The sequence below is a fragment of the Oncorhynchus gorbuscha genome, linkage group LG18 (genome assembly GCF_021184085.1).
Source record: "Oncorhynchus gorbuscha isolate QuinsamMale2020 ecotype Even-year linkage group LG18, OgorEven_v1.0, whole genome shotgun sequence".
Taxonomy (NCBI): domain Eukaryota; kingdom Metazoa; phylum Chordata; class Actinopteri; order Salmoniformes; family Salmonidae; genus Oncorhynchus; species Oncorhynchus gorbuscha.
Genome location: NC_060190.1, coordinates 22,908,781 through 22,934,519, shown reverse-complemented (window position 1 = coordinate 22,934,519; position 25,739 = coordinate 22,908,781). Strand labels below are relative to the sequence as shown.

General features: G+C 42.6%; 1 protein-coding gene across 2 annotated transcripts in view; it reads right to left on the bottom strand.

Moving 5' to 3' along the window:
• LOC124003879 (voltage-dependent calcium channel subunit alpha-2/delta-2-like) overlaps positions 1-25,739 on the bottom strand; it is a 98,028-nt gene that overhangs the window by 37,576 nt on the left and 34,713 nt on the right. For both annotated transcript variants that reach the window (XM_046312509.1, XM_046312510.1), the window contains exons 3-4: positions 18,694-18,810; positions 16,541-16,600 (exon numbers count right to left, since the gene is read on the bottom strand). In XM_046312509.1, coding sequence (XP_046168465.1) covers positions 16,541-16,600; positions 18,694-18,810 — 177 coding nt within the window. The remainder of the gene's footprint in view (positions 1-16,540; positions 16,601-18,693; positions 18,811-25,739) is intronic.

The following is a 25,739-nucleotide window of genomic DNA, read 5'->3' as shown; positions in this document are numbered from 1 at the left end:
TGTTAGGTTCTAATTTTCAGAGTAAATAACTCACGGACACTAGAGAAGCTTAACCAAGTTTAATTATTCCCAGAGGGTCGACACAGCTGTAATTCAAACACAGACATGGCTTCCCCCGTGGTAGTATTCATACCCCACTTTCCTCCTTATCGCTAAACATTGCATAATTATTGCTAAGCAGGGAGCTAAGTGATATGAGCCTTCAACGGTTTCTCCCCTTAGCAGTACTGCCAATGCAATCGTGTTTCCTGCACACAGCCCCTCCCAAACGTCATTATGGCACCCCTCATGTCTCTTTTGTAACTAATGTTCCTATAGTTCTGAGTATAACAATGTTCAAAGTTTAACCCAGAATCCAACCCTATTATCGACGGAAAAATGAATTCTTAAGTTTACGAAGACATTTTGCAGGAGAATGTTAGGATATCTGTCCACCAATTGAAGCTCATCAGAAGTTGGGTGATGCAACAGGACAGCGACCCAAAACACAGAAGTAAATCAACAACAGAATGGCTTCAACAGAATAAATACGCCTTCTGGAGTGGCCCAGTCAGATTCCTGACCTCAATCCAATTGGGATGCTGTGGCATGACCTCAAGAGAGCAGTTCACACCAGACATCCCATGAATATTGCTGAACTGAAACAGTTTTGTAAAGAGGAATGGTCCAAAATTCCTCCTGATTGTTGTGCAGGTCTGATCCGCAACTACAGAAAACATTTGTTTGAAGTTATTGCTGCCAAAGGAGGGTCAACCTGTTATAAAATCCAAGGGTTCACATACTTTTTCCACCCTGCACTGAATGGTTACACGGTGTGTTCAATAAAGACATGAAAACGTATAATTGTTTGTGTGTTATTAGTTTAAGCAGACTGCGTTTGTCTATTGTTGTGACCTAGATGAAGATCAGATCAAATGTTATGGCCAATTAATTCAGAAATCCAGGTATTTCCAAAGGGTTCACATACTTTTATTGCCTACATGTGCAACACAGCATTCATAACCTAGCCCACAATGTCTGCTGTGTGGATCTATTTTAAAGTTTCAAATGAAGATAACAAAAAGGCCATATGCAACGTTTTAGCTGCTATTATTGTAAGGATCCACACTGGAGACGTGAAGAAGGTAGAGGGAGTGAACATTTAATAACCACAGACAGGAACAGAATATGGACAGCGTCTGGACAGAGGAAATGGAAAAGACAATCATGCTGACACGGATGACACAGAGGAAACAGACACATATAGGGAAGGCAATCAAAACGTGAAGGAGTCCAGGTGAGTCAAATGAGCGCTGATTGGCGCAATGATGGTGACAGGCGGAAAAAGGAAGAATTGGCTTTGGGGTTGATCAGTGAAATATACCTGCTGGAGCGAGTGCTACAGGTGGGTGCTGCTATGGTGACCAGTGAGTTAAGTTAAGGCGGGGCTTTACCTAGCAAAGACTTATAGGTGACCTGGAGCTTGTTGACGAATATGAAGTGAAGGCCAGCCAACAAGAGCATACAGGTTGCAGTGGTGGGTAGTAATATATAATAATAATATATGCCATTTAGCAGTTTTATCCAAAGGTGTCATGTGTGCATATATTCTACGGGGCTTTGGTGATGCAAACTGAGCTACAGAAGGACCACGTATACGGGGCTTTGGTGACAAAACGGATGGCACTGTGATAGACTGCATACAATTTGCTGAGTAGAGTGCTGGAGACTATTTTGTAAATGACATCGCTGAAGTCAAGGATTGGTAGGATAGTCAGTTTTAAGAGGATATGTTTGGCAGCATGAGTGAAGGATGCTTTGTTGCGAAATAGGAAGCCGATTCTAGATTTAATTTTGGATTGGAGATGCTTAATGTGAGTCTGGAAGGAGAGTTTACAGTCTAACCAGACACCTAGGTAGTTGTCCACATATTCTAAGTCAGAACCATCCAGAGTAGTGATGCTAAACGGGCGGGCAGAGATCGGATGAAGAGCATGCATTTAGTTTTACTTGTATTTAAGAGCAGTTGGAGGCCACGGAAGGAGAGTAGTATGGCATTGAAGCTCATCTGGAGGTTAATCAACAGTGTCCAAAGAAGGGCCAGAAGTATACAGAATGGTGTCATCTGCTTAAAAGTGGATCAGAGAATCACCAGCAGCAAGAGCGACATCATTGATATATACAGAGAAAAGAGTCGGCCCGAGAATTGAACCCTGTGGCACCCCCATAGACTGCCAGAGGTCCGGACAACAGGCCCTCCGATTTGACACACTGAACTTTGTCTAAGAAGTAGTTGGTGAACAAGGCGAGGCAGTCATTTGAGAAACCAAGGCTGTTGAGTCTGCCGATAAGAATGCGGTGATTGGCAGAGTCGAAAGACTTGGCCAGGTTGATGAATACGGCTGCACAGTATTGTCTTTTATCGATGGCGGTTATGATATTGTTTAGGACCTTGAGCGTGGCTAAGGTGCACCCATGACCAGTTCGGAAACAAGATTGCAAATTTCTGTTTGAAAAAGCTAGCCTTTGTTTTCCTAACTGCCTGTGAATATTGGTTCCTAACTTCCCTGAAAAGTTGCATATCGCAGGGGCTATTCGATGCTAATGCAGTACGCCACAGTATGATTTTGTGCTGGTCAAGGGCAGTCAGGTCTGGAGAGATCCAAGGGCTATATCTGTTCCTGCTTCTACATTTTTTAAATTGGGCATGCTTATTTAAGGAAAGCCCTTTTAAAGAATAACCAGGCATCCTCTACTGACAGAATGAGGTCAATATCCTTCCAGGATACCCGGGCCAGGTCAATTAGAAAGGCCTGCTTGCTGACAATGTTTTAGGGAGCGTTTGACAGTGATGAGGGGTGTTCGTTTGACCGCAGACCCATTACGGACGCAGGCAATGAAGCAGTGATGGCTGAGATCCTGGTTGAAGACAGCAGAGGTGTGTTTAGAGGGCAGATTGGTCAGGATGATATCTAAGAGGGTGGCCATGTTTACGGATTTGGGGTTGTACCTGGTAGGTTCCATGATAATTTGGGTGAGATTGAGGGCATTTAGCTTAGATTGTAGGATGGCCGGGGTGTCAAGAATATCCCATTTGAGGTCACCTAACAGTACAAACTCTGAAGATAAATGGCGGGCAATTAATTAACGTATGGTGTTAAGCTGGGGGCTGACGGGGGGCTGTAACAAGCGGCAACAGTGAGACTTTTTTCTGGAAAGGTGGATTTTTAAAAGCAGAAGCTTGAATTGTTTGGTCACAGACCTGGATAGCATGGGGAGCATGACAGAACTCTGCAAGAGCCTGCAGTAGATTGCAACTCCACCCCCTTTGGCAGTTCTATGGAGGAGTGTGCTAAAGCAGTGGAAATAAAACTTAGGGAGGAGGCTTCTGATGTTAACATGCATGAAACCAATGCTTTTACAGTTACAGAGGTCAACAAATGATAGCGCCTGGGGAATAGGAGTGGAACTGGGGGCTACAGGGCCTCGGTTAACCTCTACATCACCCAAGGAACAGGTTAGGAGTAGGATAAGGGTACGGCCAAAGGCTATAAGAACTGGTCGTCTAGTGCGTTTGTGACGAGAATAAAAGGAGCAGATATTTGGGCGTGGTAGAATAGATTCAAGGCATAATGTAAATACAGTGGGGAGAACAAGTATTTGATACACTGCCGATTTTGCAGGTTTTCCTACTTACAAAGCATGTAGAGGTCTGTAATTTTTATCAATGGTGCACTTCAACTGTGAGAGGCTGAATCTAAAACAAAAATCCAGAAAATCACAATGTATGATTTTTAAGTAATTAATTTGCATTTTATTGCATGACATACGTATTTGATACATCAGAAAAGCAGAACTTAATATTTGGTACAGAAACCTTTGTTTCATACGTTTCCTGTAGTTCTTGACCAGGTTTGCACACACTGCAGCAGGGATTTTGGCCCACTCCTCCATACAGACCTTCTCCAGATCTTTCAGGTTTCGGGGCTGTCGCTGGGCAATACGGACTTTCAGCTCCCTCCAAAGATTTTCTATTGGGTTCAGGTCTGGAGACTGGCTAGGCCACTCCAGGACCTGGAGATGCTTCTTACGGAGCCACTCCTTAGTTGCCCTGGCTGTGTGTTTCGGGTCGTTGTCATGCTGGAAGACCCAGCCACGACCGATCTTCAAATCAAATCAAATCAAATCAAATCAAATTTTATTTGTCACATACACATGGTTAGCAGATGTTAATGCGAGTGTAGCGAAATGCTTGTGCTTCTAGTTCCGACAATGCAGTGATAACCAACAAGTAATCTAACTAACAATTCCAAAACTACTGTCTTATACACAGTGTAAGGGGATAAGGAACATGTACATAAGGATATATGAATGAGTGATGGTACAGAGCAGCATACAGTAGATGGTATCGAGTACAGTATATACATATGAGATGAGTGTGTAGACAAAGTAAACAAAGTGGCATAGTTAAAGTGGCTAGTGATACATGTGTTACATAAGGATGCAGTCGATGTTGTAGAGTACAGTATATACATATGCATATGAGATGAATAATGTAGGGTAAGTAACATTATATAATGCTCTTACTGAGGGAAGGAGGTTGTTGGCCAAGATCTCGCGATACATGGACCCATCCATCCTCCCCTCAATACGGTGCAGTCGTCCTGTCCCCTTTGCAGAAAACCATCCCCAAAGAATGATGTTTCCACCTCCATGCTTCACGTTTGGGATGGTGTTCTTGGGGTTGTACTCATCCTTCTTCTTCCTCCAAACACGGCGAGTGGAGTTTAGACCAAAAACCTCTATTTTTGTCTCATCTGACCACATGACCTTCTCCCATCCAGATGGTAATTGGCAAACTTCAGACGGGCCTGGACATGCGCTGGCTTGAGCAGGGGGACCTTGCGTGCGCTGCAGGATTTTAATCCATGACGGCGTAGTGTGTTAAGAATTGTTTTCTTTGAGACTGTGGTCCCAGCTCTCTTCAGGTCATTGACCAGGTCCTGCCGTGTAGTTCTGGGCTGAACCCTCACCTCCCTCATGATCAAATCCAAATCAAATCAAATCAAATCAAATGTATTTATATAGCCCTTCGTACATCAGCTGATATCTCAAAGTGCTGTACAGAAACCCAGCCTAAAACCCCAAACAGCAAGCAATGCAGGTGTAGAAGCACGGTGGCTAGGAAAAACTCGAGAGGAACCTAGAGAGGAACCAGGCTATGTGGGGTGGCCAGTCCTCTTCTGGCTGTGCCGGGTGGAGATTATAACAGAACATGGCCAAGATGTTAAAATGTTCATAAATGACCAGCATGGTCGAATAATAATAAGGCAGAACAGTTAAAACTGATCATTGATGCCCCATGAGGTGAGATCTTGCATGGAGCCCCAGACCGAGGGTAATTGACCGTCATCTTGAACTTCTTCCATTTTCTAATAATTGCGCCAACAGTTGTTGCCTTCTCACCAAGCTGCTTGCCTATTGTCCTGTAGCCCATCCCAGCCTTGTGCAGGTCTACAATTTTAGCCCTGAGGTCCTTACACAGCTCTCTAGTCTTGGCCATTGTGGATATGTTGGAGTCTGTTTGATTGAGTGTGGACAAGTGTCTTTTATACAGGTAACGAGTTCAAACAGGTGCAGTTAATACCGGTAATGAGTGGAGAACAGGAGGGCTTCTTAAAGAAAAACTAACAGGTCTTTGAGAACCGGAATTCTTACTGGTTGGTAGGTGATCAAATACTTATGTCATGCAATAAATGCAAATGAATTACTTAAAATTCATACAATGTGATTTTCTGGATTTTTGTTTTAGATTCTGTCTCTCACAGTTGAAGTGTACCTATGATCAAAATTACAGACCTCTACATGCTTTGTAAATGGGAAAACCTGCAAAATCGGCATTGTATCAAATACTTGTTCTCCCCACTGTACAAGGGAGTACAGTGGAGGTAAACCTATGCGTTGCGTGATGATGAGAGGTTTCATCTTTGGATCAATTAACGTAGTTGAGGAATCCGCATGTGTGTGGGGTGGGACGAAAGAGCTATCTAAGGTATTTTGAGAGGGGCTGAGTGCTCTTCAGTGAAAAAAAAAAACTAGCCAAGACAGCAGTAGACAAGGCATATTGACATTAGAGAGAGACATAAAGGAATCACAGGTGTTGATCAGGACAGCTAAGACAACAATGGGTAAATGGCGATTAATGGGCAGAGTGTGTCAGTTAGGTACATACAGGACCTGAGTGCGAGGCTGGGGCCGACAGTTAAACAAAATGAGGTGCCGTGTTATTGAAACAGTCCAGGGGGCATCAGCTATGTAGCCGATTGATCATAGGGTCAAAAGAGCAGCAATAGGTAAGTCAGGGTGCTGTTCGGTAGTCACTACTACGGGGGAGCAGGGGACACAGTGTTCAGAAAAGCAAGCGGGCCGGGGCTATTAGATGGTTCTGCGGCGATATCGTAACAGAATAGCCTGTTGAGACCACATCGGGCGATCACGTCGGCAGTCCAGTCGTGATGGATCGGCGGGGCTCCTTGTCGACAATAAAGGCGGCTTTGGAAGAATGCGGAGTCGCCAGTTTGCCATGCATGGCACACACGCTGCAACTGACTGTGAACAATGGTGTTTTGTCCCAACGCAGCAAATCTGACATTGGCAACAAGTAGGAAGGTAGTGGGTCATTTTAAACACTCGCAGCTAGCATACAACCACCTGCAAGCAATACAGGAGCAGCTTGGAGTGAAAACAGAACTGCACTTTTTACATAATGGAGAGCCTGCTGGGAAAAAAACGAGTGCTTGGCGTGAAACAATCAGTACAAACCAATGGACTCTCATTGAAAACATGAACACACCCCTAGCTCCATTCGAACAACTGACTCGAGAAATAAACTCATCAACTGCGTCTGTAGCAGACGTGAAACCCTCTGTCATGTCATTTAAACACCTGCTCAACAAAACTGCCAACAGATCGTGGGGTTAAAACTTGAAAAACTACTCTACTAGAGGCTGTGAACAAGCGATTCGGTGGCTTTCTCTCTAAGCCTCTTTACTGTGTCGCCACCATGCTCGATGCTAGGTACAAGGACCGTTACTTCGATGCAAACAAGTAACAGGGTTTACGTGAAATGTTACAGACACAGCTGGACAAGATGTAAATGGACACGGTGACAGTGCGCACTGAGGAGGAGAAGGACCCACGACAGAAGAGGCCATTGACAGACAGAGCTGAAACTTTACTGCTTGACATGTATGATAAAATCCTGTTTGAGAATGAAACGACTGAACAAATGAACAATGAAACAGCACAGCAAGTAAGTTAAATAAATAGGTTATGATTATGTTTTACTGCTAATGGGGACATAAGTAAATGCCAACAAAATAACTTTTAGTCAGTTTATGTGTGTTTCAGCTATTTAACTGTACTAGAATGCCTTAAAAGCCCGCTAAAATTGTAAATATCTGTTATTGTATTGGGGGTTTTTTTGGCAAGGAAAATATCTGTATTGGTATTGGCCAAAAATGTCATATCGGTGCATCCCAGTCGGATGTATTCAGGATAATTTTTGAAGTTGAATACACACAACATTTTACCACTTGGTTGGGAGATACTTTGATATTATTTGGGCATGGAATTTAGAGTATTCTAATGTGGGAACATTGAATTACATTTTTATTTTATGCTCATATTAACGGTTGGTGGCAGTGGCTAGCTATAGGATGGACTGCAGTCTCTCCTTGTCCACAAGAAACGAACATTAACTATCCCTTTAAAATAGGACCATAGAAAATCCTGACTAGAGGTAGCTCTCCAAGACGGTTAGCCACCCCAAATCTATGTTTCCCAAATCCTGTGGGTTTGAATATGTTCATGTGACATTTGATTCTACAAATGATCCCACTCTGAAGAAAAATCAAATGAATCACTTTTCAGGTGGTTGAGGCTGATTTGCAAAACCTTGCCATCATCTGACTCTGCATAGGCAAGCTCTTTTGAATTTATGCCTACCATTTTCGCTTAGCAGCAAAACAGGTTATTTGAGGAAAGTGGCATTTCAGAATAGCTTTGCCAAAATTTTTGCACTATTACTTTGGTGCCTTGTTGGCAACAGGATTCATGTTTTTTAATATTTGTATTCTGTACAGGCTTCCTTCTTTTCACTCTGTCAATTTGGTTAGTATTGAAGAGTAACTACAATGTTGTTTTATCCAATCACAGCCATTAAACTCTGTTTTAAAGTGACCATTGGCCTCATGGTGAAATCTCTGAGTGGTTTCCTTCCTCTCTGGCAATTAAGTTAGGAAGGACGCCTGTATCTTTGTAGCGAATGGGTCTATTCATACACCAGCCAAAGAGTAATGTATAACTTCACCATGCTCAATGGAATATTAAATGTTTTTTTTACACATCTACCGATACTGCCCTACCAAGTAAAAGAGCAGGAACTGCTCACATATTTAAATTGAGAAAAAGGATGTATTTTTTTTTAACATTTTCCAGCCAAATTCATTGTAGTCTGATCATTGGAGATGTAGTTATCTGTTGTCTTACTATGTAATTTTTTAAAATTAAAATTAACCTCTGACATGACCTTTGACCCTAGACAGCAGTTACTGCCTTCTTGCTTGGTACACCCACTGAAATACATTTCCATTATGATATTTTTTTACAAAATGATGTGTTCATAGATTTATTTGTACGTGGCTGTCAGTGTTATATAGTTTGAAACTTGTATTAGCAAACAACAATAAATAATACCAAAGGTAAACCGTAGTAACTGCAGCCCAAATCTCAGTGAAACCAAGGTAAAAGGCAGTAACTGAAGTGAGTGATGGAAGTTACTGATTTTTTCCTTGGTTTCACCGTAACCTTTTCTCCAAAACAACACAGTGGAGGCAGGATATTTCTCCACATGATAAAGCATGTATTTAAGGAATCAATAATGTCAACACATTTCTGACCAAATGTGCAGTTACTGCTCTTTTGCTTTGTAGGGCAGAATAGGTGCCCGTCTTTGCGAGGAATTGGAAAACTTTCCTGGTCTTTGTGGTTGAATCTGTGTTTGAAATTCACTGCTCGACTGAGGGACCTTACAGATAACTGTACAGTATGTGTGGGGAACAGAGTTATGTTAACCACTATTATTGCACAGAGTGTGCAACTTATTACGTGCCTTGTTTAAGCAAATTTTTACTCCTGAACTTATTTAGCTTTGCCATAACAAAGGGGTTGAATACTTATAGACAATTTTCTTTTGACAAACATAATTCCGCTTTGACATTATGGGGTGTTGTGTGTAGGCCAGTGACAAAAGAAATCTACATTTAATACATTTTAAGGTGAGGCTGTAATGCAAAAAAATGTGGAGAAAGTCGAGGGGCGTGAATACTTTCTGAAGGAACTGTATTGTCCCCCCTCACTAGAATCAGTTACACATTTGGGTTCACAATCGGTTTGGGTAAAATAATGTTCATAGTTAGACAAAACAGGTTACGTTACCAACATTTCTGCTGAATGCTGCCGTTTTGATGTTACAGCCAAATGAACCTAATGCTAAATTGCCAATGGCCAAACAAAGTGAAACATGTAGCCTATGGATCTGGGCTCATGTAAGTGGTGGATTAAATCACTAGTGTCACCAGTGGCATAGATAGAAATTCATTTTGGGTGGAAGCAGCTTCCGGCGAATTTACACAGTTTGCCATGGGGCAAAGAGAAAAATGTGGGGTTTTATATCTGATCTCATGCTATTCTACATATTTTGACATGAGGCAGAGAGGAAAATGTGTGGTTTTATAGCTCATCTCATGCTATTCTACACATTTTGACATGAGGCTTAGAGAAAATGTAGCATTTTTTGAGATAATTAATGCTCAAATACAGTGGGGCAAACAAGTATTTAGTCAGCCACCAATTGTGCAAGTTCTCCCACTTAAAAAGACGAGAGAGGCCTGTAATTTCCATCATAGGTACACTTCAACTATGACAGACAAAATGAGAAAAAAATTCCAGAAAATCACATTGTAGGATTTTTAATGAATTTATTTGCAAATTATAGTGGAAAATAAGTATTTGGTCACCTACAAACAAGCAAGATTTCTGGCTCTCACAGACCTGTAACTTCTTCTTTAAGAGGCTCCTCTGTCCTCCACTCGTTACCTGTATTAATGGCACCTGTTTGAACTTGTTATCGGTATAAAAGACACCTGTCCACAACCTCAAACAGTCACACTCCAAACTCCACTATGGCCAAGACTAAAGAGCTGTCAAAGGACACCAGAAACAAAATTGTAGACCTGCACCAGGCTGGGAAGACTGAATCTGCAATAGGGGTAAGCAGCTTGGTTTGAAGAAATCAACTGTGGGAGCAATTATTAGGAAATGGAAGACATACAAGACCACCGATAATCTTCCTCGTTCTGGGGCTCCATGCAAGATCTAGGATAGGATCTGTCTATCGCCTCCTTTGAATTCCATGCTGTCACAGTCACTAGCCCTTTCAAGGATAAGTAATCCCTCTCACCCCCCAAGTCTACCTTTAAGATTTAGATGCAGTATTGTAAAGTGACTGTCCTACTGGATGTCATAAGGTGAATGCTCTTCCTCCGCTCAAACCAATTTGTCCCTCTCTGCAACTCTCTATGTCCCCTATCCTCCAGCTCTGGATAAGAGCCTCCTCTGTCTCTAAAGCTAAATGACTTAAATGTAAATGTAAATCTCACCAGAACGCCGGGGTCAAAATGATCACAAGAACGGTGAGCAAAAATCCAAGAACCACACAGGGGGATCTAGTGAATGACCTGCAGAGAGCTGGGACCAAAGTAACAAAGCCTACCATCAGCAAGGGCATTGAAGATGAAATGTGGCTGGGTCTTTCAGCATGATAATGATCCCAAACACACCGCCCGAGGCACCAAAGTAACAAAGCCTACCATCAGCAAGGGCAGAAGATGGCTTGGGTCTGCCTGTGCCATTCAGAAGTCTCTCCAGATGAAATCCGCGTCTCACGCCGGCCGCCCAACAACCTTCAGACCATTTCCGGAGACCTTCTCCCTTACCTCACCTCGCTCATCAACTCATCCCTGAGGTCCTGGAGTGGCCTAGCCAGTCTCCAGATCTCAACCCCATAGAAAATCATTGGGGGGAGTTGAAAGTCCATGTTGCCCAGCAACAGCCCCAAAACATCACTGCTCTAGAGGAGATCTGCATGGAGGAATGGGCCAAAATACCAGCAACAGTGTGTGAAAACCTTGTGAAGACTTACAGAAAACATTTGACCTCTGTCATTGCCAACAAAGGGTATATAACAAAGTATTGAGATAAACTTTTGTTATTGACCAAATACTTATTTTCCACCATAATTTGCAAAAAAATAAATTAAAAATCCTACAATGTGATTTTCTGGATTTTTTTTCTCTTATTTTGTCTGTCATAGTTGAAGTGTACCTATGATGAAAATTACAGGTCTCTCATCTTTTTAAGTGGGAGAACTTGCACAATACTTTTTTGCCCCACTGTATTGACTTTAGGGCTGACCCCATTTAGTCGACTGGTCGATTGACCAAGATTTTTTTAGTCGAGCAGTTGCAAATATACAGTGCATTTGGAAATTATTCAGACCGCTTTTTCCACATTTTGTTACGTTACAGCCTTTTTCTAAAATGTATTCAATATTTTTTACCTTCATCAATCTACACACAATACCCCATAATGACAAAGCAAAAACAGGTTTTAGAAATTTTTGCAAATGTAAAGCAAATTTAAAACTGAAATTTCAAATTTCAATAAGTATTCAGACCCTTTGTTGAAGGACCCTTTGTTGAAGGACCTTTGGCAGCGATTACAGCCTCTAGTCTTCTTGGGTGTGACACTACAAGCTTGGCACACCTGAAATTGGGGAGTTTCTCCGAATCCTCTGAAACTGTCAGGTTTGATGGGGAGTGTTGCTGCACAGCTATTTTCAGATCTCTCCAGAGATGTTTGATCGGGTTCAAGTCAGGTTTCTGGCTGGGCTACTCAAGGACAGTTAGAGACTTGTCCCAAAGTCATTCCTGCAATGTCTTGGCAGGAAACTATGCAGTTTTTTGTTTTTTTTTATGTGTTATTTCTTACATTAGTACCCCAGGTCATCTTAGGATTCATTACATACAGTCGAGAAGAACTACTGAATATAAGATCAGCGTCAACTCACCATCAGTACGACCAAGAATATGTTTTCCGCGACGCGGACCCTGTGTTCTGCCTTACAAACAGGACAACAGAATGGATCGCATGCAGCGACCCAAAAAAACGACTCCGAAAAAGAGGGAAACGTAGCGGTCTTCTGGTCAGACTCCGGACAGGGACACATCGCGCACCACTCCCCAGCATTCTTCTTGCCAATTTCCAGTCTCTTGACAACAAGGTTGATGAAATCCGAGCAAGGGTAGCATTCCAGAGGGACATCAGAGACTGCAACGTTCTCTGCTTCAAGGAAACATGGCTTACTGGGAAGACGCTATCCGATGCGGTGCAGCCAACGGGTTTATCCACGCATCGCGCCGACAGAAACAAACATCTTTCTGGTAAGAAGAGTGGCGGGGGCGTATGCCTCATGACTAACAAGACATGGTGTGATGAAAGAAACATACAGGAACTCAAATCCTTCTGTTCACCTGATTTAGAATTCCTCACAATCAAATGTAGACCGCATTATCTTCCAAGAGAATTCTCTTCGATTATAATCACAGCCGTATATATCCCCCCCCAAGCAGACACATCGATGGCTCTGAACGAACTTTATTTAACTCTTTGCAAACTGGAAACCATTTATCCGGAGGCTGCATTCATTGTAGCTGGGGATTTTAACAAAGCTAATCTGAAAACAAGACTCCCTAAATTTTATCAGCATATCGATTGCGCAACCAGGGGTGGTAAAACCTTGGATAATTGTTACTCTAACTTCCGCGACGCATATAAGGCCCTGCCCCGCCCCCCTTTCGGAAAAGCTGACCGGAAAAGCCCATTTTGTTGATCCCTGCCTACAGGCAGAAACTTAAACAAGAGGCTCCCACGCTGAGGTCTGTCCAACGCTGGTCCGACCAAGCGGACTCCACACTCCAAGACTGCTTCCATCACGTGGACTGGGACATGTTTCGTATTGCGTCAGATAAAAATATTGACGAATACGCTGATTCAGTGTGCGAGTTCATTAGAACGTGCGTTGAAGATGTCGTTCCCATAGCAACGATAAAAACATTACCTAACCAGAAACCGTGGATTGATGGCAGCATTCGCGTGAAACTGAAAGCGCGAACCACTGCTTTTAATCAGGGCAAGGTGTCTGGCAACATGACCGAATACAAACAGTGCAGCTATTCCCTCCGCAAGGCTATTAAACAAGCTAAGCGTCAGTACAGAGACAAAGTAGAATCTCAATTCAACGGCTCAGACACAAGAGGCATGTGGCAGGGTCTACAATCAATCACGGACTACAAGAAGAAACCCAGCCCAGTCACGGACCAGGATGTTTTGCTCCCAGGCAGACTAAATAACTTTTTTGCCCCCTTTGAGGACAGTACAGTGCCACTGACACGGCCTGCAATGAAAACATGCGGTCTCTCCTTCACTGCAGCCGAGGTGAGTAAGACATTTAAACGTGTTAACCCTCGCAAGGCTGCAGGCCCAGACGGCATCCCCAGCCGCGCCCTCAGAGCATGCGCAGACCAGCTGGCCGGTGTGTTTACGGACATATTCAATCAATCCCTATACCAGTCTGCTGTTCCCACATGCTTCAAGAGGGCCACCATTGTTCCTGTTCCCAAGAAAGCTAAGGTAACTGAGCTAAACGACTACCGCCCCGTAGCACTCACTTCCGTCATCATGAAGTGCTTTGAGAGACAAGTCAAGGACCATATCACCTCCACCCTACCTGACACCCTAGACCCACTCCAATTTGCTTACCGCCCAAATAGGTCCACAGACGATGCAATCTCAACCACACTGCACACTGCCCTAACCCACCTGGACAAGAGGAATACCTATGTGAGAATGCTGTTCATCGACTACAGCTCGGCATTCAACACCATAGTACCCTCCAAGCTCTTCATCAAGCTCGAGACCCTGGGTCTCGACCCCGCCCTGTGCAACTGGGTACTGGACTTCCTGACGGACCGCCCCCAGGTGGTGAGGGTAGGCAACAACATCTCCTCCCTGCTGATCCTCAACACGGGGGCCCCACAAGGGTGCGTTCTGAGCCCTCTCCTGTACTCCCTGTTCACCCACGACTGCGTGGCCACGCACGCCTCCAACTCAATCATCAAGTTTGCGGACGACACAACAGTGGTTGGCTTGATTACCAACAACGACGAGACAGCCTACAGGGAGGAGGTGAGGGCCCTCGGAGTGTGGTGTCAGGAAAATAACCTCACACTCAACGTCAACAAAACTAAGGAGATGATTGTGGACTTCAGGAAACAGCAGAGGGAACACCCCCCTATCCACATCGATGGAACAGTAGTGGAGAGGGTAGCAAGTTTTAAGTTCCTCGGCATACACATCACAGACAAACTGAATTGGTCCACTCACACTGACAGCATCGTGAAGAAGGCGCAGCAGCGCCTCTTCAACCTCAGGAGGCTGAAGAAATTCGGCTTGTCACCAAAAGCACTCACAAACTTCTACAGATGCACAATCGAGAGCATCCTGGCGGGCTGTATCACCGCCTGGTACGGCAACTGCTCCGCCCTCAACCGTAAGGCTCTCCAGAGGGTAGTGAGGTCTGCACAACGCATCACCGGGGGCAAACTACCTGTCCTCCAGGACACCTACACCACCCGATGTTACAGGAAGGCCATAAAGATCATCAAGGACATCAACCACCCGAGCCACTGCCTGTTCACCCCGCTATCATCCAGAAGGCGAGGTCAGTACAGGTGCATAAAAGCTGGGACCGAGAGACTGAAAAACAGCTTCTATCTCAAGGCCATCAGACTGTTAAACAGCCACCACTAACATTGAGTGGCTGCTGCCAACACACTGTCATTGACACTGACCCAACTCAAGCCACTCTAATAATGGGAATTGATGGGAAATTATGTAACTATATATCTCTAGCCACTTTAAACAATACTACCTTATATAATGTTACTTACCCTACATTATTCATCTCATATGCATACGTATATACTGTACTCTACATCATCGACTGCATCCTTATGTAATACATGTATCACTAGCCACTTTAACTATGCCACTTTGTTTACTTTGTCTACATACTCATCTCATATGTATATACTGTACTTGATACCATCTACTGTATGCTGCTCTGTACCATCACTCATTCATATATCTTCATGTACATATTCTTTATCCCCTTACACTGTGTATAAGACAGTAGTTTTGGAATTGTTAGTTAGATTACTTGTTGGTTATTACTGCATTGTCGGAACTAGAAGCACAAGCATTTCGCTACACTCACATTAACATCTGCTAACCATGTGTATGTGACAAATAAAATTTGATGTGCTTAGGTTGGTTGTCCTGTTGGAAGGTGAATCTTCACCCCAGTCTGAGATCCTGAGCAGTCTGGAGCAGGTTTTCATCAAGGATCTCTCTGTACTTTGCTCTGTTCACCTTTGAAAAACATCCAAAAGACATTATGCTGGCACCACCATGCTTCACCGTAGGGACGGTGCCAGGTTTCCTCCAGACGTGATGCTTGGTATTCAGGCCAAAGAGTTTAATATTGGTTTCATCAGACCAGAGAATCTTGTTCCTCATGGTCTGAGAGTCTTTAGGTGCCTTTTGGCAAACTACAAGCAAGCTGTGATGTGCCTTTTACTGAAGAGTGGCTTCCGTCTGACCACTCTACCATAAAGACCTGATTGGTGGAGTGCTGCAGGGATGGTTGTCCTTCTGAGAGGTTCTCCCATCTCCACAGAGGAACTTTGGAGCTCTGTCAGAGTGACCATCGGGTTCTTGGTCACCTCCCTGACTCAGGCCCTTCTTCCCCAATTGCTCAGTTTTGCCTGGCCGCCAGCTCTAGGTGGTTCCAAACTTCTTCCACTTAAGAATGATGGAGGCCACTGTGTTCTTGGGGACCTGGAATGCTGCATAAATGTTTTGGTACCCTTCCCCAGATCTGTGCCTCGACTCAATCCTGAGCTCTACTGGCAATTCCTTCCACCTCATGGCTTTGTTTTTGCTCTGATATGTACTGTCAACTGTGAGACCTTATATAGACAGGTGTATGCCTTTCCAAATCATGTCCAATCAATTGAATTTACCACAGGTGGACTCCAATCAAGTTGTAGAAAGAAAGACAGGATGCACCTGTGCTCAATTTTGAAAATCATAGCTATGTAAGGTCAAGGAGAATTAGGATGTTGAGAGCACCAGTACCAGCAGTGGTGAGGTCATTGATGACTTTGAGGAGTGCATGATGATGTTTGTGGGAACATTTACTGTTGATCTAATCATTACATCAATAGGGGATGTGCTTAGTATCATGACCCCCTGCTGAATCTTTTACACATTACAAATGCAGACAGTCTGCTGGTAGAGTGTGTTACAGTAGTGTTACCTTGACGCTGTCGTGCCAGGGATGGTCTCGCTGGACACGTTCTGCTTCACTGGCCAGCCTCTGCAAGTTCAAGAGGTCAGGTTAGAGAACAGAGAAAACAAAAGTCCTGCCCTTTATTTTGAATAGGCCTAGTTGAATGGGAGGGATATTTAAAAAATGATTTTCACATGATTTAGATATGTCCACTGCCAAAAGTGTCCACCCCTGGTACACAACGGGATTCAATTAGCTGTTAACGTCTGGTGCTAGGGCTGTTGCTAGAAACGGTCAAATTCTGACCTGCCTACGTAAGGAACCAAAGCCTCTGTTGCTATGCTGGTTGCTAGCTCTATTTAACCTCAGCGCTCGAGGAGGACGGAGGACATGGGCGGTTCTGGGTCTATTTTACCTCATAAGACCATTTCTAAAGCAGCCTAAATGGTCTGACTTCATAGAAATGTAATGGGTTTAGAAGACTATAAGAGCTGAGTGTTCGTCTTTCTGTGTAAACCACAAAACCACCTGATGCTCTTACCTGTAGAAAAAAAGTGAAAGTTATATAAAAAAATATGGTCCCTCTTTTACTATAATGGCTGCATTTACAAGAAATGGGTATAGCAATAGGAGAGCTAGACAGCCCTCCTCACCTGAATTTCACTTTCTATTGCGCAAGTATAAATAGGTGCTGGTGAAATCCTTTTTTTCACAACTATATCAGAATTTCAGCCTCAGGAGGAACTAGTACCAACAAGGTAGGTCTATTCACATTTGTTTTATACATATTTAATTTTATCTTTTATAAACAAGTTATTCTGCTGATAGGAAAAATTGGTAAAGGACCTGATCGAAATGCAGTACAATATTCGCATTGCAAAAGGAAAAATCTAAACTGCTACATTGCAATGTTTGTAGAAGCTGTCTATAATTTGTGCAAAAAGAAACTGTAACATTGTCTTCTATTGTCCCTATACATCTTCTACATTATGGGGCAGTTTCCTGGACATATATTAAAACTATAAATGAATTATACAATAACAAATGTTTACTGTAACACAAATTGAATTATAACTTGTTAAATGCATTCCACCTGTCTTTGCTTTCACAAACACCAGCTGGTTTCGTGCATTTTTTTGTTCCTAAATAAACTGAATAAAAATATAAACGCAAAGTTTTGGTCCCATGTTTCATGAACTGAAATAAAAGATCACAGAAATGTTCCATACGCACAAAAAGCTTTTCTCTCAAATTTTGTGCACAGATTTGTTTACATTCCTGTTAGTGAGCATTTCTCCTTTGCCAAGATAATCCATCCACCTGACAGGTGCTGCATATCAAAAAGCTGATTAAACAGCATGATCATGACACAGGTGCGCCTTGTGCTGGGGACAACAAAATGCCATATATGGCCTTGTGTTGTGTGACAAACTTAACATTTTAGTGGCATTTTGTTGCGTGCAATTGGCATGCTGACTGCAGGAATATCCACCACCAGAGCTGTTGCCAGAGAATTGAATGTTCATTTCTCTACCATAAGTCGCCTCCAACGTCATTTTAGAGAATTTGGCAGTACAACCAACCGGCCTCACAACCAGGTGTGAGGCCGACCAGGTGTAACCATACCAGCCCAGGACCTCCACATGCGGCTTCCTCACCTGCGGGATCGTCTGAGTCTAAGACCGGCCACCCGGACAGCTGATGAAACTGAGAAGTATTTCTGTCTAACAAAGCACTTTTGTGTGGAAAAACAAATTTTGATTGGCTGGGCCTGGCTCCCCAGTGGGTGGGCTTGGCTCAAGTGGGTGCGACCCTGCCCAGTCATGTAAAATCCATAGATTAGTGCCTAATTTATTTCAAGTGACTGATTTCCTTAAGAACTGTATCTCAGTAAAATCTTTGAAATGTAATGCATTTATATTTTTGTTCAGTATAGATTAAAAATGTATTGGAAACAGGTTATCAAGTCATTGCGTTCACAATACGAATATATTGCATATGAAATGTGTTCATTTTGTGTGACATTTCCAGTAGGGAATCTTGGATTAAGAAGCATTTTCAATGGAGATTCACTATTGAACTTGCTTTTTAGCCCAGGACCGAGCTAAATCTGTCTGTCAAACTGCCACTAAATATTATGTTTATTTGTGAAATAAATAGAAGTCAAATTGCTGACTTACATCAAGTGCTTTGCGTTTCTTGGCCAGTAGCTTCTCGATGTCTGAAGCTACCTTCTCCACCATCTCATAAGGAGAATTCTTTACCAGGCTGAACTGCCTTCTTTTCTCATTGTAGATCTGCAAAAAGAGTAAAAAAACAGACATCATTTTGAGTGCAGTTAAATGACAGTTCCACATATGTTGTACATGTACTCATTGTATTACATGCATTTAACACCCAGCACATCCAGACCATATATCTGTTTGTATGTGGCACTTAGCAGTCTGCAAAGTATATGGACACCTACTCGTCAAACATTTTATTCCAAAATCAAGGGCGTTAATATGGCGTACCACCTTTGATGTTATAACAGTCTCCACTCTTCTGGGAAGGTTTTCCACTAGATGTTGGAGCATGACTGCGGGGACTTGCTTCCATTCAGCTACAAGATGCATTAGAGAGGTCGGGCACTGATATTGGGCGATTAGGCCTGGCTTGCAGTTGGCGTTCACATTCATCCCAAAGGTGTTGATGTGGTTGAGGTCAGGGCTTTCTGCAGGCAAGTCAAGTTCTTCTACACCGATCTCGATAACCCATTTCTGTATGGACCTCGCTTTGTGCATGGGGGCATTATCATGCTAAAACAGGAAAGGGCCTTCCTCAAACTGTTGCCACAAAGCTGGAAGCACAGAATCGTCTAAAATGTCATTTTATGCTGTAGCGTTAAGATTTCCCTTCACAAGAACTAAGGGGCTTAGCCCGAACCATGAAACAGCCCCAGACACCAAACTTTAGAGGTGGCACTATGCATTAGGGCAAGTAGCGTTCTCCTGGCATCCGCCAAACCCAGATTCGTCCTTCGGACTGCCAGATGGTGACGCGTGATTGATCACTCCAGAGAACGTGTTTCCACTGCTCCAGCCGACGCTTGGCATTGCACATGGTGATCTTAGGCTTGTGCGCGCGGCTGCTCAGCCATGGAAAACCATTTCATGAAGGTCCCGACGAACAGTTTTTGTGCTGATGTTGCTTCCAGAAGCAGTTTGGAACTCGGTAGTGAGTGCAACCGAGGACAGATGATTTTTACACGTTTCAGCACTTGTGGTCCCGTTATGTCAACTTGTGTGGCCTACCACTTTGCGCTGAGCCGTTGTTGCTCCTAGACGTTTCCACTTCCCAATAATAGCACTTACAGTTGCCCAGGGCAGCTCTAGCAGGGCAGAACTGTTACGAACTGACTTGTTGGAAAAGAGGAATCCTATGATGGTGCCACGTTGAAAGTCACTGATCTCTTCAGTATTGGCCATTCTACTGCCAATGTTTCCCTATGGAGATTGCATGGCTGTGTGCTCAATTTTATACACCTGTCATCAACAGGTATGGCTGAATCCCCTCATTTGAAGGGGTGTCCACATACATCTGGCCATGTAGTGTAGCCACTAGGGCCATGACGATACCAATATCACAATATTCATTAGTAACGTGGCAAGGAAACAAAACGTGAAGTGGATTAAACTTCTTTAGGAAAACAGCCCTAATGTTGGAAACAAACATCATTATGTTGCCATCCAGAGTCACATGTATTTATTTTTCAAGCTATAGCACACAATATCTTACATACAGCAGGTATTTAAAGGACCAAAGAGTTTGGTAAGCTTCATATTTTCATTTTTGCCGTAGAAAAAATATTGTAATACTGGTATCCACCCAGCCCTAATAGCTGCAGTGCAGACATGACATACTATTCAACCCAAATAGTATTTTTATGTTCCAGGGTTGAGTTAAAAGGTCCAATGCAGCTGTTTGTATCTCACAGTCAAATCATTTCTGGCTAACAATTAAGTACCTTTCTGTGATTGTTTTTAACCATTTTAATTGAGAACAAACACAGCTTCTTAGCAAAGAGCAATTTCTCAAGAAAAAATGTGGATAGGACTGTTGGAGTGGTCTGAGTGGGGAGGTGAAATCTATCTGTTATTGGCAGAGAGGTAACAGAGGTTTGGAACACTTTCTTATTGGTCTACTAACTAATTTACCGCCTGGGGATGTCACCAGGGAGGCCAACAATCCATCCCACCAAAACAGGCTGAAATTGAAAGCGGTCTTTTCAAACAGCTCTTACACTAAAAGGACATTATCATCATTTTCACAATTTCACAGTATTATTCCAACCTCATAGTGTGGACGTATATATAAAACACAGGAATCACATTTCTGACTGCACTGGGCCTCTAATTCCACAAATTCAATTAGAAATAATTTAATAATCTGTAAATTCGATTTAATTCAATTAAAATTCCAGGTCAGTCTTTGAATTCAGAGAACTAATTTCCTCTTAGGTAAATTCCAAGAATTCCTGTTAGGTAAATTCCAAGAATTCAATTCCCAATTCAATATTAGGTCACAACAATTCCACAAATTCAATTCCCTCAGGCTTTCAGACTGATCATGTGACTGTTCAGACAGCCTACCTATACTGGAACGATAGAAATACCAATTCTACAGTCAATGTTGGATACATTGCTTTACCTTAAATGTAAAAATACTGAATTCGAATTTAATACAATTTCACAGATTAAATGTTTTACAATTCCGACGAAATTCCAATAAATCCATGCAGTCTATTTCCAATTCAATAACTTGAAAGACTGTTGAAATTCAAATTTAATTCAAAATAAATTCTCCACTTCATGAGTTAATTAAATTGGAATTTCTAATGAACTTGGAATTGACCCCAACCCTGTTACATTCCCTCTCAGAAAAGCAAACATGGGTGGAGCTGAATCAACGCCACCCCCACCAAAGTAGGGTAAGAGAGATGACATATCTGTCAAATACAGTCAACCCCTGATAGTTCATATCAGGTGTGAGATGCAAATTCTGTTCAAGCACAGTGCATCGGTCCCAATTCTTGTTACTTTTTTCTGGGAACCTGCAGACACTGTTTTAGCGCATGCATTGACCACAGCCCCAAGGCTTTACTTATATAGTACATAACCTGTATCATTGACTGTAGTCTACTCTCATTAATTATGTGTCATTGTAATCAATCTTCAAATTCTTTTGAAAGTAAGAGATGGGGGGTGTTGGAATGTGGAAAACAATGAACTAATTTAATCTAAATGTGTTCCATGTGTGTCACACAGAATTTGACCAACAATGGAGGAACACATGTTGGAGGTAAGTACTGTACTGACTGACCAATATGGAGGAACACATGTTGGAGGTAAGTACTGTACTGACTGACCAACAATGGAGGAACACATGTTGGAGGTAAGTACTGTACTGACTGACCAATATGGAGGAACACATGTTGGAGGTAAGTACTGTACTGACTGACCAATATGGAGGAACACATGTTGGAGGTAAGTACTGTACTGACTGACCAATATGGAGGATGAAGGAGAAAGTCAAACAAACATTTAGGTTATAATTACAATCACTATCAAGGGTTGTGTTGTGTGAATGGTGTGCTATACTAAAATGCTGATATCCGTTTTCCCACCATCTTAAATTAGTCCTAGTGTTATCTTGATAACGTTTCCCATGAACATAATTATAAGCAGTCTATGGCCACTGTTTCAAAATGATAAATGTTTAACATTTGTGGCACAAGTCAATTGCAAGTCAATGGTACTGAAATTAGCATTTTCCACGCTTCATGTCCAAATCACCTATAAGTAACTTAATTGAGCTACTCAGTCAATTTGAAATACTTTAGGATGATTCGGACATGAATTTTTTTATTTTTTATTTTTTTATTTCACCTTTATTTAACCAGGTAGGCTAGTTGAGAACAAGTTCTCATTTGCAACTGCGACCTGGCCAAGATAAAGCATAGCAGTGTGAACAGACAACACAGAGTTACACATGGAGTAAACAATTAACAAGTCAATAACACAGTAGAAAAAAAAGGGGAGTCTATATACAATGTGTGCAAAAGGCATGAGGAGGTAGGCGAATAATTACAATATTGCAGATTAACACTGGAGTGATAAATGATCAGATGGTCATGTACAGGTAGAGATATTGGTGTGCAAAAGAGCAGAAGAGTAAATAAATAAAAAACAGTATGGGGATAAAAACAGTATGGGGATGAGGTAGGTGAAAATGGGTGGGCTATTTACCAATAGACTATGTGCTGCTGCAGCGATCGGTTAGCTGCTCAGATAGCTGATGTTTGAAGTTGGTGAGGGAGATAAAAGTCTCCAACTTCAGCGATTTTTGCAATTCGTTCCAGTCACAGGCAGCAGAGTACTGAAACGAAAGGCGGCCAAATGAGGTGTTGGCTTTAGGGATGATCAGTGAGATACACCTGCTGGAGCGCGTGCTACGGATGGGTGTTGCCATCGTGACCAGTGAACTGAGATAAGGCGGAGCTTTACCTAGCATGGACTTGTAGCTGACCTGGAGCCAGTGGGTCCAAAACATGCTAATATTGGTACCATTGATTTGCAATGAATCTGTGCCAAAGATGCTAAAAGGTTAACATTTGGAAACAGTGGCCAGGTAAACAAAACAAGAAGTAACAGGTGCTCTTCATTGTCTCTGACAGTAAAGAAGAGAGAGACCACATGGTGGATGAACTGAGGAGCTTTAAACTGAATGATCCTGACGTGGGTCAGCTCAGATGCCTGCTATATGGACCAGTCGGTGCAGGAAAGTCCAGCTTCATCAACTCAGTCAACAATGTCTTCCAAAATCGGACAACAAGTGGTGCCCTGGTAGCTTCTACCTCTGGCTTTAGCTTTAGCTTCACCATGACAGTAAGCTGCAGTGCCTAATACATTTAACACAGACACAATGCAGGCATGGAACATGGCTACCTATATATCCTGGTACACTAAGACACAGTATTTCATGAGCTACAAACAGGCAGAGACATGAAGAGGGACTTACAGGAACAAAGAGAGGTTGTCTGCGCTGTTTTAAATGCAAAACGTAGGCAATCACAGGGGCGTAGGTTTGCAAAAGTGGGACCATGAAAATAATAAATACACTCAATGTTGGAAACGTCAAACAAAAAACAAATGTATATCATCTATATCAAATGTATATCATTTACATATTTTTTTTATGTGAAAATGTACATCAAGGAAAAGGGACAAGACAAATGAAAGCACACAAATCTGGCTATAAAGAAAATGTAAATGAGTTGATTACATCACATATTCAAGACTAGATAAATGCAAAGCATGTAACTACACAGTAGAATACAAGGTAGAAATGTACACAGAATAAATGTTATATTTAAGCAATAAGGCCCAAGGAGGTGTGATATATGGCCAATATACCACGGCTAAGGGCTGATCTTATGCACGACGCAACGTGGAGTGCCTGGACGCAGCCCTTAGCCGTGGTATATTGGCCATATATCACAAACCCCTGAGGTGCCTTATTGATATTATAAACTGGTTACCAACATAACTAGAACAGTAAAAATAAATGTTTTGTCATACCCATGGTATACGGTCTGATATACCACGGCTGTCAGCCAATCAGCATTCAGGGCTCGAACCACCCAGTTTATAATATGTATTCTACTGCTTAGTTATATCCTTTGAGTTAAAAAAACGAAACGTTGGTCTTGCATTTTTACTTTATGCACCTTTTTGCACATTTCTGGGCATTGTGCCCTAAATCAATTTTATATAAAGGGTCTGAGTAAAGGGTCTGAATACTTACAGTACCAGTCAAAAGTTTGGACACACCTACTCGTTCAAGGGTTTTTCTTTATTTTTTACTATTTTCTACATTGTAGAATAATGGTGAAGACATCAAAACTATGAATAACACATATGGAATCATGTAGTAGAGCAGCAGTAAAATAACAATAGCGAGGCTATATACAGGTGGTACCAGTACAGAGTCAATGTGCGCGGGCACCAGTTAGTCGAGGTAATTGAGGTAATATGTACATGTACTGTCGGTAGAGTTCAGATGTTCCTAATGTTTTGTGCACACAGTGTATACAGTTGGGAGAACAAGTATTTGATACACTGACGATTTTGCAGGTTTTCCTACTTATAAAGCATGTAGAGGTCTGTAATTTTTATCATAGGTACACTTCAACTGTGAGAGACAGAATCTAAAACAAAAATCCAGAAAATCACATTGTATGATTTTTAAGTAATTAATTTGCATTTTATTGCATGACATACGTATTTGATCACCTACCAACCAGTAAGAATTCCGGCTCTCACAGACCTGTTAGTTTTTCTTTAAGAAGCCCTCCTATTCTCCACTCATTACCTGTATTAACTGCACCTGTTTGAACTCGTTACCTGTATAAAAGACACCTGTCCACACACTCAATCAAACAGACTCCAACCTCTCCATAATGGCCAAGACCAGGGAGCTGTGTAAGGACATCAGGGATAATTACCCTCGGTCTGGGTCTCCATGCAAGATCTCATGTCGTGGAGCATCAATGATCATGAGGAAGGTGAGGGATCAGCCCAGAACTACACGGCAGGACCTGGTCAATGACCTGAAGAGAGCTGGGACCACAGTCTCAAAGAAAACCATTAGTAACACACTACGCCATCATGGATTAAAATCCTGCAGCACACGCAAGGTCCCCCTGCTCAAGCCAGTGCATTTCCAGGCCCGTCTGAAGTTTGCCAATGACCATCTGGATGATCCAGAGGAGGAATAGGAGAAGGTCATGTGGTCTGATGATACAAAAATAGAGCTTTTTGGTCTAAACTCCACTCGCCGTGTTTGGAGGAAGAAGAAGGATGAGTTCAACCCCAAGAACACCATCCCAACCGTGAAGCATGGAGGTGGAAACATCATTCTTTGGAGATGATTTTCTGCAAAGGGGACAGGACGATTGCACCGTATTGAGGGGAGGATGGATGGAGCCATGTAACGTGAGATCTTGGCCAACAACCTCCTTCCCTCAGTAAGAGCATTGAAGATGGGTCGTGGCTGGGTCTTCCAGCATGACAACGACCCGAAACACACAGCCAGGGCAACTAAGGAGTGGCTCCGTAAGAAAGCATCTCAAGGTCCTGGAGTGGCCTAGCCAGTCTCCAAACCTGAACCCAATAGAAAATCTTTG